The 18,253-nt window shown below is 34.6% G+C and overlaps 1 protein-coding gene across 13 annotated transcripts in view; it reads right to left on the reverse strand.

Annotated features, from left to right (window-relative positions):
* acaca (acetyl-CoA carboxylase alpha) overlaps positions 1-18,253 on the reverse strand; it is a 78,489-nt gene that overhangs the window by 26,112 nt on the left and 34,124 nt on the right. For 2 of the 13 annotated variants that reach the window (XM_067407505.1, XM_067407503.1), the window contains 16 exons: positions 17,706-17,830; positions 17,302-17,529; positions 16,202-16,291; positions 15,984-16,102; positions 13,217-13,240; positions 12,303-12,404; positions 8,632-8,775; positions 6,404-6,506; positions 6,165-6,272; positions 6,018-6,074; positions 5,782-5,826; positions 4,753-4,794; positions 2,716-2,931; positions 2,048-2,203; positions 1,746-1,970; positions 61-216 (listed from right to left, as the gene is read on the reverse strand). In XM_067407505.1, the coding sequence (XP_067263606.1) occupies positions 61-216; positions 1,746-1,970; positions 2,048-2,203; positions 2,716-2,931; positions 4,753-4,794; positions 5,782-5,826; positions 6,018-6,074; positions 6,165-6,272; positions 6,404-6,506; positions 8,632-8,775; positions 12,303-12,404; positions 13,217-13,240; positions 15,984-16,102; positions 16,202-16,291; positions 17,302-17,529; positions 17,706-17,830 (1,940 nt within the window). The remainder of the gene's footprint in view (positions 1-60; positions 217-1,745; positions 1,971-2,047; positions 2,204-2,715; positions 2,932-4,752; positions 4,795-5,781; positions 5,827-6,017; positions 6,075-6,164; positions 6,273-6,403; positions 6,507-8,631; positions 8,776-12,302; positions 12,405-13,216; positions 13,241-15,983; positions 16,103-16,201; positions 16,292-17,301; positions 17,530-17,705; positions 17,831-18,253) is intronic. The other 11 variants (XM_067407510.1, XM_067407509.1, XM_067407515.1 and 8 more) reach the window with 7 other exon arrangements.

Here is an 18,253-nt window from a genome sequence, read left to right on the forward strand (position 1 = left end):
ATCTTGAGCTGCTTAAATATTTGCCATCAATAGACTACTGTTTCAGATTGTGGATGATACCTGACGGAACATCTCTGGGAAGTCGTAGACGTAGGTGGTGCCGAGGCTCTGGGCCTGGAAGCGTTTGGACTGCAGGAGGTCTTTAGTGACGTAGGGTGTGTTGATGAGCATGCCGTGAAGAGGACCCTGCTTATCTCCATAAGCCTGGAACATGATCTGAGGAGACAGATAGAGGGCAAGAGAGAGTCAGCCAGTCAGGCAGAGTTAAAGTAATACAAAAAAAAACATAAAAATAATTTAAATATATCCCCGCATATAGACAAACAGATAACAGTTGCTCAATGATACAAACAAATAAGACTGACATTCGATGTAACAATGACAAAAGGTGATCTGCAAACATTATAAAAACTATCAATTCTATTTAATTCCATAAAAAAGCATTTTTATATTCAGACTGAAAAGTGACCAATGAAACTAATTGGTGAACTAGCACAATGACAAATCACTGTACATCAATATTTTAATTATATTAGTGTATATTATATTAGTTTTAACATATATTAGTATACCTAGTGCAAACTGCTGCCTCACTACAACGGCAGACTGTACAGTGTCAGTCAAATGTTTGAACACACATGAATTTTTCTCATAAATAATAAAATAATAAATATACATAAAATAAAAATAAATATCAAAATATTATTGCAAAATATAATTATTTTTAATATTATAAAAAATATACAATACTGTTCAAAAGTTTGGGGTCAGTGTGTTTTTTTGATAAAATAATACTTTTATTCAGTAACGATTGATTAAATTGATTTAAAGTGACAGACCTTTATAACATTACAAATGGTATATTTCACATAAATGCTGTTCTTTTTAACTTTCTATTAAATCAAAGAATCATGAAAAAATAAATGTATCATGTTTCCACAAAAATATCAAGCAGCACAACTGTTTTCAACATTAATAATAATTAGAAATGTTTCTTGAGCACCAAATCAGCATATTACATTGATTTAAAGACAGATGTACTGGCTGCTGAAAATTCAGTTTTGCTATTAAAGTATTCAATTATGTATTAAAAAAAAAGAAAACAGTTATTATAATAATATTTCAAAATATTACTCTTTTTACTGTATTAATGATCAAATAAATTAGGCTTCTTTTGATAAAATCTTAAAAAATCCAAACTTTTGAATAGTAGTGTAATTTTCATATTATATTTATCATAAATTATAAATACAATAAAACATTTTGATCTATTCTTAAATGCTTGAAATTAGCTTTGCAGACATATATATATATATATATATATATATATATATATAGTGTCTACGTATGAATAATGAACTGTGTCGAATCTGAAGAAAAGGTAAAACATATCAAACATTTTTCAACATTCACTACAAAATTCCCATTTGTAATATTTCATAGCTTTGATTTTACTATTATTCTAATATATATATATATATATATATATATATATATATATATATATATATATATATATATATATATATATATATATATATATATATATATATATATAAAAATAAATAAAAAAAACCCAGTCATAATAAAGAATGATTAGGTGTGTCCGAACTTTTGACTGATATTGTAGTGTATTTATCATCGACAGAAAATTACCAGTGACTAAAACAATGAAGGATGGCATAAAAGTGTAGTTCAGTTTGAGATGTCTGTGTTTGTGTTAATGAGAGACACGTGAGCCCCACCTGTCGATCTTTGTGCCCCACCTGTCCTGTACGGGAGTCTGTGACCTCCTTGTACAGGCTGATGTCCAGGTAGTAGCCACTCTCATTGGTTAGGAAGAGGCGGATGGGGATCTGCTTGCCAGTGGGTGTCAGTCGGATGTTGATCTTCAGCTCGGCTTGGAGCACACGGAGTTTCCACAGACGGCTGCCGTAGCGCATGACCATAGAGCGTACGGATTCCTCAATCTGATAAAAAAACAAAGGCTCAAAACACATGCAAAATGTACTTTCCTAAAACAAAATTCCATTGAAACTCATTAAACCTTAGAAGGGTCCATGATGACAGTTGGGACAAAGTTGAGGAAGATGTGGTTGCAGTCTGTGCGCACTGTGGTGTTGTTGAAGGCCACCTCCAGCTCATCCATGGCCTCCAGCAGCAAACGTTCTGCCTCGTTGTGCAGGTACTCAAACGATGCTTCCTACACAGCAGAGAACAACATAGGAGGGCTTTTCACACTTGAAAAAGTGAACCCTGGGTCATTCTAAACCCCAGGTAAACGGAATCCTGGGCTATCTGCTTCACGTTTCACACTGTTCATAATTTACCTGAGGTTAGCAACTAATCCTTGGTATTCATAAGCTGGCGTTTTAAGCTGGCCTTGACTTTCCTTGAGGCACACGATTGGCTAAGCATCTAGCCATAACAATCTTGCACTGCTGAGTTTCACAATGTACATGTTTGGCACTGCAATGCAGGGTTAAAATCGCAATAGTGGTGCTTATCCTGCTCCGGAGGAGGGTTTCATAACCCCAGGTTAAACAAGTTGCTAACCCCGCTTCGAAATTATAAGTGAGATATGTTCCTTTACCCGGGGTTAAAAGCGGGGTTTAGAACGACAATAACCTAGGTTTAAAACAGTGTGAAAAGCCAAAGTGTCACACACCTAACTAGATTTATTAACACAATCATAGACCACAGTGATGCTCCTACCTTGGTGACCAAGTCCGAGTGGCGGATGATGGCCCGTACAAAGAAGCGGTAATCAGTGACTTCGGTGCCCACCTCCACGCGGGCGGCTCCCAAGTACAGGTGCATCTTATGGTTGGCGCAGGGGATGGCCGTCAGTGCAAAGTTACGCATGCGGTTGAGCTCCAGCTGGAAAGCCAATGCAGGCTCCAAGTGCCTGTAGATACGGTCCTCCTCAAACTGAAAAAAGGGATCGACAAAATTGGCAAAAACTTTGGTTTCAGACAAACAAACAAACAAACAAAATTTTATATATATATATAATATGGAAAACCACTTAACATTGATTTCTGAACTTGGAGTGGTCTCTTAATTTTTTCCATAGCTGTATATAAATTTACTTAGTGAATGAATAATATGTATTAAAAATATTTAAAACAAATTTATAAATAAATAAATAAAACAAAAAAACATAAAAACGGTTTCCAAATATATAGAAGCAGAGAGGCCATGCACTATTATTTTTCTTTCTGTTTTGCTTGTTTATATTTTGTGTCTGTTAAAAAAAACAGACACAAAATATTCAAAAATATTGGTTTTTATTCACTAACCGTGAATAACTAACAAATCTGTGTGTGAACTTTGTATGCAAAAGTTTTGGAAAAACAAATCATGATTTATCAATAAATTTCAAAAATTTAAGGATTCTAAGAGTACTGAATGTTTGCTGAGAGCAGGGTTCCTACACATTTTCCATTTCAAAGTTCCGTACTTTTCCAGACTCAAATTTCTAAACCTCTGTAGATTTTTCAGGCCATATTTAACATAAATGGTTCATACAGCATTATTTTCAGCATTACATTTGGCATATAGTACAGTCATCTGTAAATATTCTTATTTTCTCTGTTTTTATACTACAGTATATTGATGTTTGATGTTGCATGATCACCAAACAAGAAAGTACAATATGAATTTGATGATCGTTTCCTCCTTTATCTGCTGCTAGATTGAGTGGCACACACATATGCATAATGAAAATGTGCGCCTTGAACTTATTCAGTTGTGTTCGACAGTCACTAAAGGATCACTAAACTTTTGCCATGAAAACACTCTGCTTGTATGATAAATTTATTTTTTAGAAAACTGACTAGGGGCAAAGCCTGGAAACACAAATATTTTTCCATTTTTCTTTTTTCCATACTTATCCAGACATATAAATTCCTCAAATGAAATTTTATATTTTTCCAAACTGCGCAAGGAACACTGTGAGAGTGACAAAATGAATTTTTCCTTTACAGCCTTACAGAAAGTTAACAGAAAGCTGGTTTGACTGTTTTATGCAAATGATTAGCCTTGGGTATGCAGTCACTCACTTAGAATACCTCAATTCAAAAGAAATTCATACATTTTTATATCATGAAAATAATAGAAGTTCCCCGGTGAATATTAACAAATAATCCACAAACATTATTAGTGAATGAGACCTATTATCTCACAATTCCATATGTAGCTGTTAGTATAGTGAAAATGAAAAGCAAAAACATTAAACAATGTTCCATCAAATGAAAGTCAAATGCAAGTGTGATGTGATATATATGAGATTTAATAAAATTGAGAAAAAAAAATAAAATAAATGGAATGAAATTGCTTGTTTTAAATTTAGAGAAAGTGAGTCTACAGGAGCAGAAAGTGCCCGTGAGCTATAATAGCAAGCTAGATTTAGTAAATGTAGGTAATCACGGCCGCTAATGGATGTCATCCCTCTCAAATGAGACAAATAATTAAAAAGTTCATTAATGTAATGAGCTTTGCTGGAACCATTTTAGCAAACTATCAGGGCTGAAGGAAGCCAGAGAAACGCCATTGATCATGATTGAGTTACTTGCACAGCAAAGACAAGAAACAGGAATATAACAGCCTTTTCTTTTCCTCCTCCTCATTTCCCCTTTGTATTTTCCCTCCTAAACATAAAGCCGCTGATGAATTTAATGATCGCTTGCATTTAAAAGTGTTACAGCCTTTTGTGCCTGTCAATGATAAGTCTTGCGTAAAACAACTCACCTTGTCTCGTGCCCGGAAAGTGAAAAATTTGGGGAATTCTCTCTGTGAAATAAAACATTAAACACTTACAGTGAGATAACACTGGTTTAACATGTGACCAGCACACTGGAAGATCAGACCAATATGAATGATTATAACACAAGTGTATTCACTACAGGCCATTTACAGAAAAAAAAACTGTCACAATTTGCACATTTCAAAGACTTAACAGTGTAAGCAACTTAATTAAGAGACCATTTATAATGGCTCTGTTCCAAAACCTATTGTAGGTGTCAGAATGTTAATTATTAAAATAATCATTATTTCTAATAGCATTGTTTATAAAATTTAATTCATAAAAAAGTTCATTTATGTTCAAATAATAATGACTTAAAAAGCTTTTTTAAGTCTTTTTGCCATTTTGATTCAATGATTCACTCCAAATAATGTCTTCATCACCATATCCAATCCAATGCCCGTTAGGGGCTCAAACATTGATATATGATATCATTTGTGATTAATTTGATTTATTAATCAGCATCATGCAATGAACTAATCTTTGAATCATGATTTAAATCAAATGACAGCCCAAATTTTTATACTTAACTGTATTGGGTCATTAGCTTAGCAACATGCTAACATCCAAGACAGTGACAATAACCAAGAAATGTTGATCAAAATACTGTACATCTCATTCAATACTAAGAAATACTGATAGTCTAATTAAAAATGAACTGTGTGTGCCACATATTTTACTTTTAGTAGGGCTATATGAGTTCTGAATCATTAGCTTAGCAGCACGTTAACATCTCTACTAGAATCAACTGTTAGCTAAAGCCAAATCACTCATGCGATTTAGATAAGTAGTACTACTGGTGTGACTTGCATGAGTGAAAGTTGTTGTTGCATTTCAGTTCAGTCACTTGTGAGGTTCCATTTTGGTTTAGATGTTACCTAAGAAGGTTGCTGCCTATTTAGAGAGTAGACAGCAAAGCAGCTGAAAAGGTTGTGGAACAGAGCCAATATCTCAAACATTCCACAACTACTTACATGGAACCTCTGGTCCACCTCACAGTTGACTTGCTTCCTGAAATCCTGTTAATAACGGCGTCAAGAGCACAGGGAAAAAGACACACACACACATGCAGTGGGTGTACCAGACTTGAGATCAGTTACTATGAATTACATTTATTCAAATTAACATTTAACTGATTACAGATTTAGTTAAAATTTGATTGAGGAGTGAGAGAGCGGAAACATGCTCAAATGTCATTTTGAAAGCATACCTTCTGAGCAACCAAGAAAGTAAGTCTTCGGATGCCGTGCTCGAATAGCAAAGATTTCTGTAGTAGAAATTATATGAATGAAAATTAATTTGTTGAGAGCAGAGAAAAATATTTTAATTTCAACTCATAAAGAACAGAGCATTTTACCTTCGACTGGGTAAACTCACGGAACATGGCAGCCAGCCCATCGTCATCAATGTCGCTGTCCGTCTTTATTGCCACGTTAAGGATATGAATTGGCTCATCTTGAATGCTCTACAATAAAACAAACAAAACTAGGTATAGAAAATGTTGATTTTTACAACATTACAACAATCTAATATATCGAAAAATTGTTTCTTTTCTTTTTATTTTTTTTTCACAGGTTCAGAGGTCGTAAGTTTCACCTTGTTGTCCTCCTCTCCATAAAGCACAGGGTTGCCCCCCTCAGGAAAGGTTGGTGTAGAGGGGGGTGAGTCAGAGAAACAGCTCAACACATCCTTAATGTTCCTATCATAACAGTCACATTAGACACTGAAGCACCAAATTTAGGTAAAATGAGAAAACTACTTTAAAAAGACAACATGAAATGGCATTCATGATATGTAATATGTTGTGTCTGTCAGGAGTTAGTAAGCAGCAGTAGAGCACACAAGACAGAGGTAGCGATCTTAATCCATCTTTTTTACTCTTCACTTCCGTTCTCACACACATAATGCCATTACACAACACTTCAAAATAGTAGTCACAATATAATTCTACTTATTACTTACCCTCATGCCGTACCACAACCGTAAGTCCTTCGTTCATCTTCGGAACACAAATTAAGATATTTTTGTTGAAATCCAATGGCTCAATGAGCTTTCTATGAACTATGAACTTTTAGAAGAGTCAAAATGGTTCCATGAGCCTCCATATCCAGCAATGACATTTCCTCTCTCAAGATCCATTAATGTACTAAAAACATATTTAAATCAGTTCATCTGAGTTCAGTGGTTCAATATTAATATTATAAAGCGACGAGAATATTTTTGGTGCACCAAAAAAAAAAGAAAAAAAGAAAAAAAAAAAATTATACTTATAGTGATGGCCGATTTCAAAACTGAATCATGATTCGACACAGAAGAATCATAATGCTCCGAAGCTTCATGAAGCAGTGTTTTGAAATCGGCCTTCACTAAATAAGTCGTTATTTAGTTTTTTTGGTGCACCAAAAATATTCTCGTCGCTTTATAATATTAATATTGAACCACTGAACTCAGATGAACTGATTTAAATATGTTTTTAGTACATTAATGGATCTTGAGAGAGGAAATGTCATTGCTGGATATGGAGGCTCATGGAACCATTTTGACTCTTCTAAAAGTTCATAGAGAGATCGTAAAGGGAACCAAATGAATTAAGAGGTTTAGTTAAAATTTTCTAAAGAGACACGATTGCTTATTATGATGAACAGATTGAATTTAGGCTTTTATTCACATATAAACATTCATCAACTTTCACATCAGTTGTGGTAAACAGAAGCTCAAGCATGCTTGCTTGACGTTCGAGAACCAATGAGGTTCGTTCTCTTGTGTTACGCAGCACGTCTGAACTTCTGCAAGAACCAATGTAGCTTGTTCTCCTGTATGAAGCAGGATCGACTGAGCTTCTGTTTATGTTTGCTAATCACTGTTTATATGTGAATAAAAGCCTGTTCATCATTTAAAATAATCAAGTCTCTTCAGAAAATTTGGACTAAACCACCCGATTAATATGGATTAGTTTTACGATCTTCTTTACAAACTTTTTGTTTCAAAGTGGTAGTTGCGAAGTTGTCAATGGAGGGACAAAAATCACTCAGATTTCATAAAAAATATCTTCATTTGTGTTCTGAAGATGAATGAAAGCTTTATGGGTTTGGAACAACGTGAGGGTGAGTAAATTTTCATTTCTGGGTAAACTATCCCTTTAAGACTGGTTGCCACCCATCATAAACTGCAAAAAAAGAAAAAGACGCAGTGTGTAGCTTCTACTGCCACAAAATCATGTTGGATGAGATGAGTTTTTTTGGGTTAAAAGAAGTTCTTTTGTACTTTTCTGTACAGTTTTGGAAAAAAAAACTTTTCCTTTCTCCCCTATACTTGGATTCTGGGTAAGATTCCTTAAAAAAAAAAAAAAAAAAAAAAAAAAAAGAAAACCCAAAATAAAAATAAAGATACATTTGAATGAATACATTCTTTTGAATTAAATTGACTAACAGATATCATTATCATGATAATACCCTTATCATCACCCTTACCAAGTAAAGTATGTAGTAAAAATTGAGCCCTAATTTGCAATGTTATTTTTTTTAGGTCTACTTGTCACCCTTGATATATTTATTTCCTGAATGAAAGTGGACAATAATAGGTGGCTAAAAAAAATAAAGAGAATAGTATTTGGCTTGTCATGTGATCTCAGTATGTTAACATGAGTGGGTCACACTTTTAATGTAATATTCAAAAGGTCTTGTTTATTTATTGGTTAAACTTTTATACATTATGATGAATTGTGCAGAGCAAGATCAGGGGCATTTAATAAGCAAATAAACAGGGTCAATTTAAATTTCATGTTGCCTTTACTAAACAGTTACATACTGTAGACGCACACTAACCTGGTGAACTCCTGGAAGGAGCGGAAGGAAACCATGGCGCCCATACGCTGACAGGGTGGAGTGAAGGAGGTGTCCAGGAGTACATCGCTAACACTGGCCACATGGACCATGCCATAGTGGTTCAGGTTAGAGGAGAAAGACATTCTGAGAGCACAACACACGCACAAACAAAAAGACCTGTCATTAACCCAGCTGCATACACATAACCTCTCAAAAATGTGGTAGATCACCCCAGGAGACCAAATCATCACCATCACACATCAGAGGAGTGAAGAGAAATCAGCATCGCCTCCTCACAAGCTGAATGTGTAAGAGCTGAACATTATAATAAGGGCCAGTTGTCAGGAGGCAATTAGACCAGATGTTAAAGGAAAAAAACATGTATGACTGAAACTTCACTGAATGGGTGAATTCATGCATTCTCATTTTTTTTATTTGAATTCATAGTGGAGGTACAGGTTAATTAGGAATATTCCAGGTTAAATACATCTATATATGGCCTGCTGTTAATTTCCATAATTGTGGGCCATCCCTCCATTTTGTTACACATTTACAATAGAAGTCTATAGGGCTTGTTGACCAAGCACAGCTTTTCAAACTGGGGTCCGCGAAAAACGTACAAAATGTACAAATTGTTTAGGGTTGTGAAATGTAATATTTATACTATAATATAGTAATTAAATATGTTAATATGACTATTTTTGATTTTATTTATTTATTACTATTATTATGATTTTATTTTATGTTGCCTTCAGAAATCAGAAATTATGAGATTAACTGATTATTTTATTTTATTGCCCGAACTACTTTTTAAGTATAGAGCCTCACACATAACATGTGGAAAGAAAGAGAGAGAAAAACAAAACAAAACACTGTCAACTAAATTAAAATGAGAGAACAAATTAAGTCACGGCCATGATATAACTAAAAGGAACAAATTAATAAAATTTGACCATGAATTAATAAGCCATGGGAACGAATAATGATTCTGTATCAGATATATACTTTTTTTTTTTCTTCACACAAGCTATGTATAGGCCTCCATATTTAACAGATATACTGTTAACTTGATAAAAACATTATTTTCCAGTTAATATTTTAGCAGTTTGCTTTAGTGCAATAGAAAATATAATTACATCACACATGGTATAATTAAAAACATTAATGGGTTTTATACTGTATGTGAAAAATACAGTTTCTTTTATATTTTTGGGCAAGTTGTCCTTAGCTAGTCAAAAAACCCTGGACAAGAGGGTTTAAAAGCAGAAATGTAAAAATATATTTTTTGTTAAAGTGCCCCTATTATGGATTTTTGAATGTAGCTGTATGTGATTGTAAACAGTCTGCAAAGTTATAAAGCTGAAAGTGCATCATAATTAAAGCTATTGTCTCTCAAAAGAAAGAGTCGACTCTGAACCACTTAAACGACTCATTTGAAACTGGATTCCCATTTCCGGGAAGTTCCCACACGCCACAAGTTAACACATTTGCCTATGTTGTGCATGGACATCCAACGAAAACTTAAACCCCTCTCAAACGCTGTAGCTCATCCGTGTGAATAACATATTGACAAGACACTGTGCTCTGCGCTGTGAAAGTAAATTCAGTTTATTTAAAGGGTTAAAGGGTGGGTGTAATGCTATTTCATGCATTCTGACTTATTTACACTGTTAAAGAGTTGCATTCTCATGCTTTACATGACAAAAAGTTTTAAAACACGAGCTGGACATACGACGGAGTATTTCTGTGCGAAATATACTGCTTCTGGTTGTGGACATGTTTCACCAAAATTTTTTTCGAGTATGGCCTGTATCCCATCATAAATGGTGGAATTCCTTGTATAGGCACTTCTCCCTGATAAGAGTGCACACACCACCCAGAGCAAAGCAAGAGCACGCCCATTAGGGGTGTAAATCGGATAGTTCATCACTATTCGATACAATATCGATTCTCACAGCCAGCGATACGATATTTTCCGATACCTCAAGTCTGCGATACGATTACGATACAATTCAGGGGTATATCGATCAATATTTTGATATTATGATATTATGTGGCTATTTTACAGTTATTTTTTTATTAACTCACAACTGCCACCAAAATATATAATAAACATGTATTTCAAAATGTCACATCACACCCCCAGAGCACATCAGAGCAGAGCAGGCTCGCGGAAAGGAGGGATTTATAGAGACTGATTCACCTGACGAGTCGTTTGAGAATCATTGAAAACATGTGGTGATGTGCAGTGTATATGATGAGGAAATTAAAGTGTTTTTTTGACCATTGATGCATGTAAACCTGTTGTAGGTGACCTGTAAAACAGAACTAAGGCCGCATTTACACTGCAAGTCTTAAAGCACAGATCCGATCTTTTGACCATATCCGATTTTTTTGGATGACGTGCTTACATATCTTTTAAAAGTGACCCTTATCCGATGTCTCCTTTTTACACTGCACTTGGCGAAACGTATTAAAAATAGCATATATGACATCACAAATCAATTTCAATGGTACATTGAGCTTAATTTATTGACATGAATTCATATAGAAACCCTTTTAATGCAATAGTTACATCCCTACATAAAAATAATACAAATTCTTCACGACAGTATACATACGCAGCTCTGCTGGAAGCGTGCGAGTTGAATAATACTCTGGTACGGGTAGATATTCACAGCTTCATGGGCTCGAATCCGCCGTCCTATACTAGTTTTTTTTTGTGTTGTTGTTGTGTGTGTGTGTGTACCCTTAATACTTGTATATCAAGGGTAGTTGCAAGTTTGTGATTTCAAAAGCAAAAATTTCAACGTCAGATCGCCTTTTATTTAACACAAACAAATGAAATTAATAATCTGCCACTCAACTAGAGATGCTCCATTTGTTATAGGTATGTCTGTACCGCGAAATGTTAAAAAACCCTCACTTTTCAATGACGCAGGAGTCGCATTTACAAGGGAACATCCGATCTGTCCGCTTACACTGCAGGCGCAAACGCACGTATCCGAGTCATATCTGATTTATAATCACATATGAATGAGGCCTGAAACCGATCTGTGAAAATCGGAACCAGTGCGCTTTTTTCCTGCTTACACGGTCATGACTCATATCCGATCTGTGCCACGTAGATGGAAAAAAAAAAAAAAAAAAAATCGGAATTGGGTCACTTGAACTGTGCAGTGTAAATAGGGCCTAAGAACCTTTCAAATAGCATAATAGGGGCACTTTAAAAAGCTTACATCTGCAAAAACTTTTTATATTTAAGCTGTAAAGTTGTCTACATTGTTTAAACATTACTTTGTGGTGCTGTACACTTTGCCTAGACTTCCATTGCAAGTGCACTATTAATGCATTTTTCCAGTTTTTACAACTTGAGGGAACTGATGACATGCTGTACTGTAAGTGCTATTGATTTTAAGTTGTATTTAGCCCAGAATTTTCCTTTAATAAGTCCCTTAAATCAGCATCTACCAGAAACTCTGTCATAATTTACTAAACTTCAGTATGTGACAAGTGTCCTGTTCAATGTTAGTATGGACAGAAATCCCTTACTTAAAAATTATTAAAAGAATTCACACCCAGATTTCTTGAAATAAAAAAAAGGTGTATAGATTACTTCTTCCCAATTAAACCCTCTCTGTGATTAAACACTGTAGTCTGTCCTGCACTACCTGGCCTCACTCTCAGCAGAGTCACTAGAAGCCCCTGAGGTGGCACTAGTGTTAGCTGTGATATCTGGAAGTTTGTAGTCCTGTAGTGGGGCAGACAGTTTCCTGAGAGGACAACGATGACAGTCACATTTTGACACATGAACGCACACATAAACACACAGAGCAAGAACGTACCCCAACAAACAATCACATCACACACACATATACACAATAGATTTAATCGCCATTATTATGCAGTTAATTCAAACTCAGTATGAGGTCTAAACAATTTACTTTTCACTTAACATACCACAGGAGTATCCCTACTGGCATGCGCACGCACAAACAATAATGCTGAAGGTAATTTCAGACACACACACACACACACACACACACACACACACACACACACACACACACACACACACACACACACACACACACACACACACACACACACACACACACACACACACACACACACACACACACACACACACACACAATCTGTGTTGAGAGTAGTGCAATAAGCCATGCAAATTAGATTGTATTTACCGAGATCAACAGAATAAAAGTGCCAAGAGGGCTGTTTTCATTAAAACACAAACTTACACACATAATAACTGCAATCGGTTGAGTCAATGTATTGAGAGAGACACAGAAGCTTTGATCATTAGATCCATTTAGCAGGATTTGAATGCTATTCATTTTAGGTTGTTAATTTTTATATCTTATAATATTAATTCAAAAACATACTTTTATATGTGATTACACTTGTTTTATGTTTGGAATAGCAGGCTTGTATAAATACTACTGCATGTGCTCAATGTATACTGACTACTACATTTAAAATGTATGTGTTTGACCATGTTGCTTTTCTATTTTATTTTCCAAGTCTACACTTTGGTTTAGGGAAGAAAGAATATGTACTATACCTGTTTAGAGTGGGGATGTTCCCTCTGCAATCAAACAACATTGATTACTGATTGGTTAGTGTCAGGCATCAATAGGAGGGGTCAGTCAGAGATCAGAAGTGTGTGGCCTTTTCACATAACTGTCAGCTTCTGAGAAGTGGCTCAAAGACAATTCTGTTGCATTTACACAAAGTTTAATTGAATTATACAAATGTCTCAAATGAGTTCAGTAATTATTTGGATGTGGTCACTGCATAAATGCATAACTGACTAATTTAGTTCATTTAAATAAATTGTAAATCTACTTGAATTGACCAAAGAACACATCCAGGTCACATTTCACCTCAAAATCAAATGGAAGTACTAATAAATTACATTTATTGAAAGAAAATATAGCCTGTTTTAGGAGCTTTACCTTTTACATTGACATTTTTTTCTTCATTTTTTAATTTTCTCATTACTGTACTGTTTTAAATAAACTGTATTATATTCTGCTATTAAAATAATACTGTGTTATAGTATCAAATGTGAATCACCACAAAGGATAATGTGAATTACTAATAAAGTCAGAAGTAATGAGAATTTAACAAACAAACAAAACAAACAACACTTATTTTTAGCAAACGGAATTTTGGCCGAAACAGCTACTTTGTTTCGTGAGAAAATGGTTTTTGAGGGCCGAATCAGAGGACGAAACAGTTGCTTAATTAGCGAACACAACTTGACTGTGTTCAGCATTTATATTGCGCACACAATGTGGATAAGCTACAAGAGTTAAACATGTCAGGTGTATGGACATTAGTTCTGGATTGACAATATTAATTTCTCGATTTTAATCGATAATGATCTAAAATGATCTAATGATCTAAAATCTTTAGGTCTGTGCTGTTTTCTGTTGATGTACAGTGTGAACAAAACTTCATTTCAACATTTGTAGCGTGCATGTCATCCAATAAATCGCAAAAAGCTTTGCTACTTTTAATATGAAACTTTAAAGGTGCTCTCGAATGAAAAATTGAATTTATCTTGGCATAGTTAAATTGTTCAAAAAAAGAGTTCAGGATATGGAAATGACATACAGTGAGTCTCAAATGTACTGTTAAATGTGGTTAAAGTTACCATAGTTTCTTACTGTATTCACGAAGACAAGAGCCGTCACTATTTTCATTTTTAAACACTTGCAGTCAGTATAATGCATAAACACAACTTCATTCTTTATAAATCTCTCCAACAGTGTAGCATTAGCCGTTAGCAACGGAGCACAGCCTCAAATTCATTCAGAATCAACGTAAACAATATAACAGTATACAATACTCAGATAATCCGACGCATGCATGCCGCATGCATGACGAACACTTTGTAAAGATCCATTTGAGGGTTATATTAGCTGTGTAAACTTTGTTTGGGCACTGTTTAAGGCAAGCGCGAGCTCCGTGGGTGGGGAGCATCAGCATTTAAAGGGGCCGCACAGCATAAATCGGCTCATATTTAATGATGCCCCAAAATAGGCAGTTAAAAAAATGTATTAAAAAAAATCTATGGGGTATTTTAAGCTGAAACTTCACAGACACATTCAGGGGACACCTTAGACTTATATTACATCTTGTAAAAAAAAAAAAAACATTCGATGGCACCTTTAAGATTCTGTTGAATTTTAAACATCCTCATAATCCTCAGTGCTAAACTGTCTTATTTAAAATTTTATTTCTGTTTTATTTTTGTAATTTAATAAAAAAAAAAAAAAAAATCATATTTTTTTTTTTTTTTTTTTTTTTTTACACAACATTACAGGATTTTAATAATCAGCCATTTTACATTCATTGGCCATAACAACAAAATAAATATCAGCTTATCGGCCAGAATTTTAATATCACTGCATCCCTATGTGAAACATAATTTATTTGTTTTTTTGTTTTGTTTTTTCTTTTGATTTTAGGGGTTTAAATTGAGATTAAATTTGTAAGATTAATCCACAACACTTTAATTTAATTTAAACCAAGCCACACACTTCACAAATAACCGCCCCTCCATCACATGCAAAAATTCAGCTCTTAAAACACTGCAGTAAATGCAGCTAAAATCTCCTTTATGTACTTTAACACAGGCATAAGCCATTCATTGTACACAAATCACAGGCAAAGCAGCAATGGCAGTTTGGGGGGGGGGACTTAAAAAAAGAATAAAAAATAAACACACAACAACTAAACAAGCAAAAGAAACACAAAAATGCTTAACATGCATCAGAGGAGGCTACACTGAATTAGTTCACAAGCATAAATCAGCAGAGAATAAAAAAGAAAGTGCAGGAAAAGCGAGCTGTTAGACAGCCAATCAGCACATTCGCTGAGCATGCATTGGTCGCATTCTTTGGTTTGCAATATATCGTGTCACCTGAAACACATGGATGTGGCCAGCACAGATGAGAGACACCTTAAAAGACTAACTTTTTTTGGCCCTGTGATTCAGACCCTGGGTCACTAAATAATACTTTTCTACTCTTACTTCATACAAACATCCTGATCACAGCAGACAGTAAATCAGTGGCATAGACTGTGCACAGGTACAGCATTTTAAAGGGTGAAAAGGGAAGTGGATTGTGGTACAGTGGAGGAGAATCTGTGTCGCAAACAACCAGTAGTTTTAATGTACGCAGAGATGCTGATGAATATAGAATTCAAACACATTTTGCCCCAATCTTTCATTGTGTTTGACTTGCTCCTCCACAGTCCAAGCAAGGGGGTGACTGGGAGAGGTGGGGAAAGCAGGGCTGCGGTACATCTTGAGGTACCTGTTTGGGTGGGATGTGGGCAGCATGAACTGGAACTCCACAATGCAGGTGTTGTCCTTCAGCTGACGGTGCTGGACGCTGTTGAGTTCATAAGCGATGTAAGCTCTACGAACATACACCTAAGGAAAGAGAGCAGGAACCATGTTCGACATTTTATAAAAGACAAAAATAAACAGTCAGGTTCTTGGATATATAAATGTAAAATGACACAGTTTTACCTCTAGAGCAGCCATCCGTACCACTTGATTACTGTGGTAAAAGAAATTTGGCAGCACGTCAAAGATGGAGGTCTCTGAAAGGATCAGTTTCTAGAGAAAATCAAAAAAGGTATCAATAATTTGACAATGCACAATGTTCTACAGCAAAATATTACAACTTAAAAAGGTAAAGTGTGCAATTTCTGTGCCAGAAGAGGCATCAAATGAAACAGCAAATATACACTACCATTCAAAACATTAGGATAGGATTTTTTAATGTTATCTTATGAAGTCTCTTCTGTTCACCAAGGCTGCATTTATTTGTTCAAAAATACTGTAAAAACAGTAATATTGTAAAATATTGTTACAATTTAAAATAACTATTTTAAAATGTAGTTTATTCCTGTGATGTTTTTAGCAGCCTTTAGAAATAATTCTAATATGCTGATTTGGGGATTTTGTTGAAAACAGTTGTGCTGCTCAATATTTTTGTGGAAACTAAGATGTTTTTTTTTGAACAGCATTTTATTTTAACAATGTAAAATACTTTCTGCTTTGATCAATTTAATGCATCCTTGCTGAATAAAAATATTAATTTCTTAGAAAAAAAAAAATTTTGAGCTGTAGTGTAACTAGCTAAATGAATCAAACAATGATCAATTAAATCAATATTTAATGTAAAATTAATTATCTATTATTACCTATAGTATTATTACTAAACTAGTATATTACATTACAAAACAATATGATAAAGTGTTCAGATTGCTGTGTTAATTTGGCACTATTGAACTGTAAGATGTGTCTAATCAATTGAGAAAAATATATTCTACATATCAGGGAATAATTAATTAGATTACACTAATTATGTAATTATTTACATTTTGTGGCAAAAATCCACTTCTATCAATGTCCTTCTAATTACTATCAACATCCTGCGAGCATGGTCAATTAAGTTCAAATTCCTCATAATCTAAAAGGAAGCCATTTCAATTTCATTTCAGAATTTCCCTTAATCTTAAACATTTGACAATCATAATAAGTGGCAAAACACTTTTCATTCAGCAGATGGCATTACAGATCTGTCAATCACAACTCAATCACAGACATCCAGCTTGTCCTACCTGCAGGTTCTCAATGCAGAACTGATGCCCGTACATGTCAATGGCGGACAGGAAGATGGATTCCACCTGATTGTGTCGCAGCTCGTATGAGGGAAGGTGAGAAGCGATGAGAACCTGCCGTGCCCGCAGTGCCACCTTGGCATTAGTGGTCTTGCTGAGCTGTGTGAGTTCTGTGAGGATGGCCATGAGCTCGTCCGTCAGAGTGGGGTCTCGTCCACACAGCTGATCCTACAGAGAGAAGATAGGGACAAACATTTTAATCATGAGTGGACTGGGATCACAGATAAAATATAAATGTTTTATTATATCTCAACTGTTATTACATCTCACAATACATGATTAAAAACAACCAAACAATCATTCAACTTAAACTTTGTGTTTTAAAATTCTGACCGTGTACTCACAATCAGCATGGTGACCAGAGAGTTCTTCTTTGTTACTTTTGCATGAGAGAATATGTAGTTGAGCACATTGGACATGTCCCCTTTGTTTTCCTCTCGTAGTGCAAATACACACTTGTCATAGTGACCTGAAAGAAATACACACATATACACAAACAAATAATAAATTAATACAATTAATTACAATTACATATTAATTTAAAAATAAATTTAATGGAAAGAATAGAAAAGGCAAATATTTGTTAAATAGCAAACATTTTATAATTCTAATATTATGTATTAAATTGTTGTTTCATTATTCACATCTTTTGTTTCTATTTTCTATAATTATTTATTAAAAACTATAATATTGTAATTTATGTGATTTAATACACAAGCACGAATCATAATGTTATACTGCCATCCAGTGGTCACATAATTAAATAAGGCAACATCCAGTGATAGCATTTATGGCAATATAAGCCTGGTTTCACAGACAGGGCTTAGATTAAGGTAGGAGTGGGCTTTTATAAACATGCCTTTAAAAAAATATTACTGGTGTGCATCTTGAA

The sequence above is a fragment of the Chanodichthys erythropterus genome, chromosome 13, assembly GCF_024489055.1.
Source record: "Chanodichthys erythropterus isolate Z2021 chromosome 13, ASM2448905v1, whole genome shotgun sequence".
In the NCBI taxonomy this organism is placed as follows: domain Eukaryota; kingdom Metazoa; phylum Chordata; class Actinopteri; order Cypriniformes; family Xenocyprididae; genus Chanodichthys; species Chanodichthys erythropterus.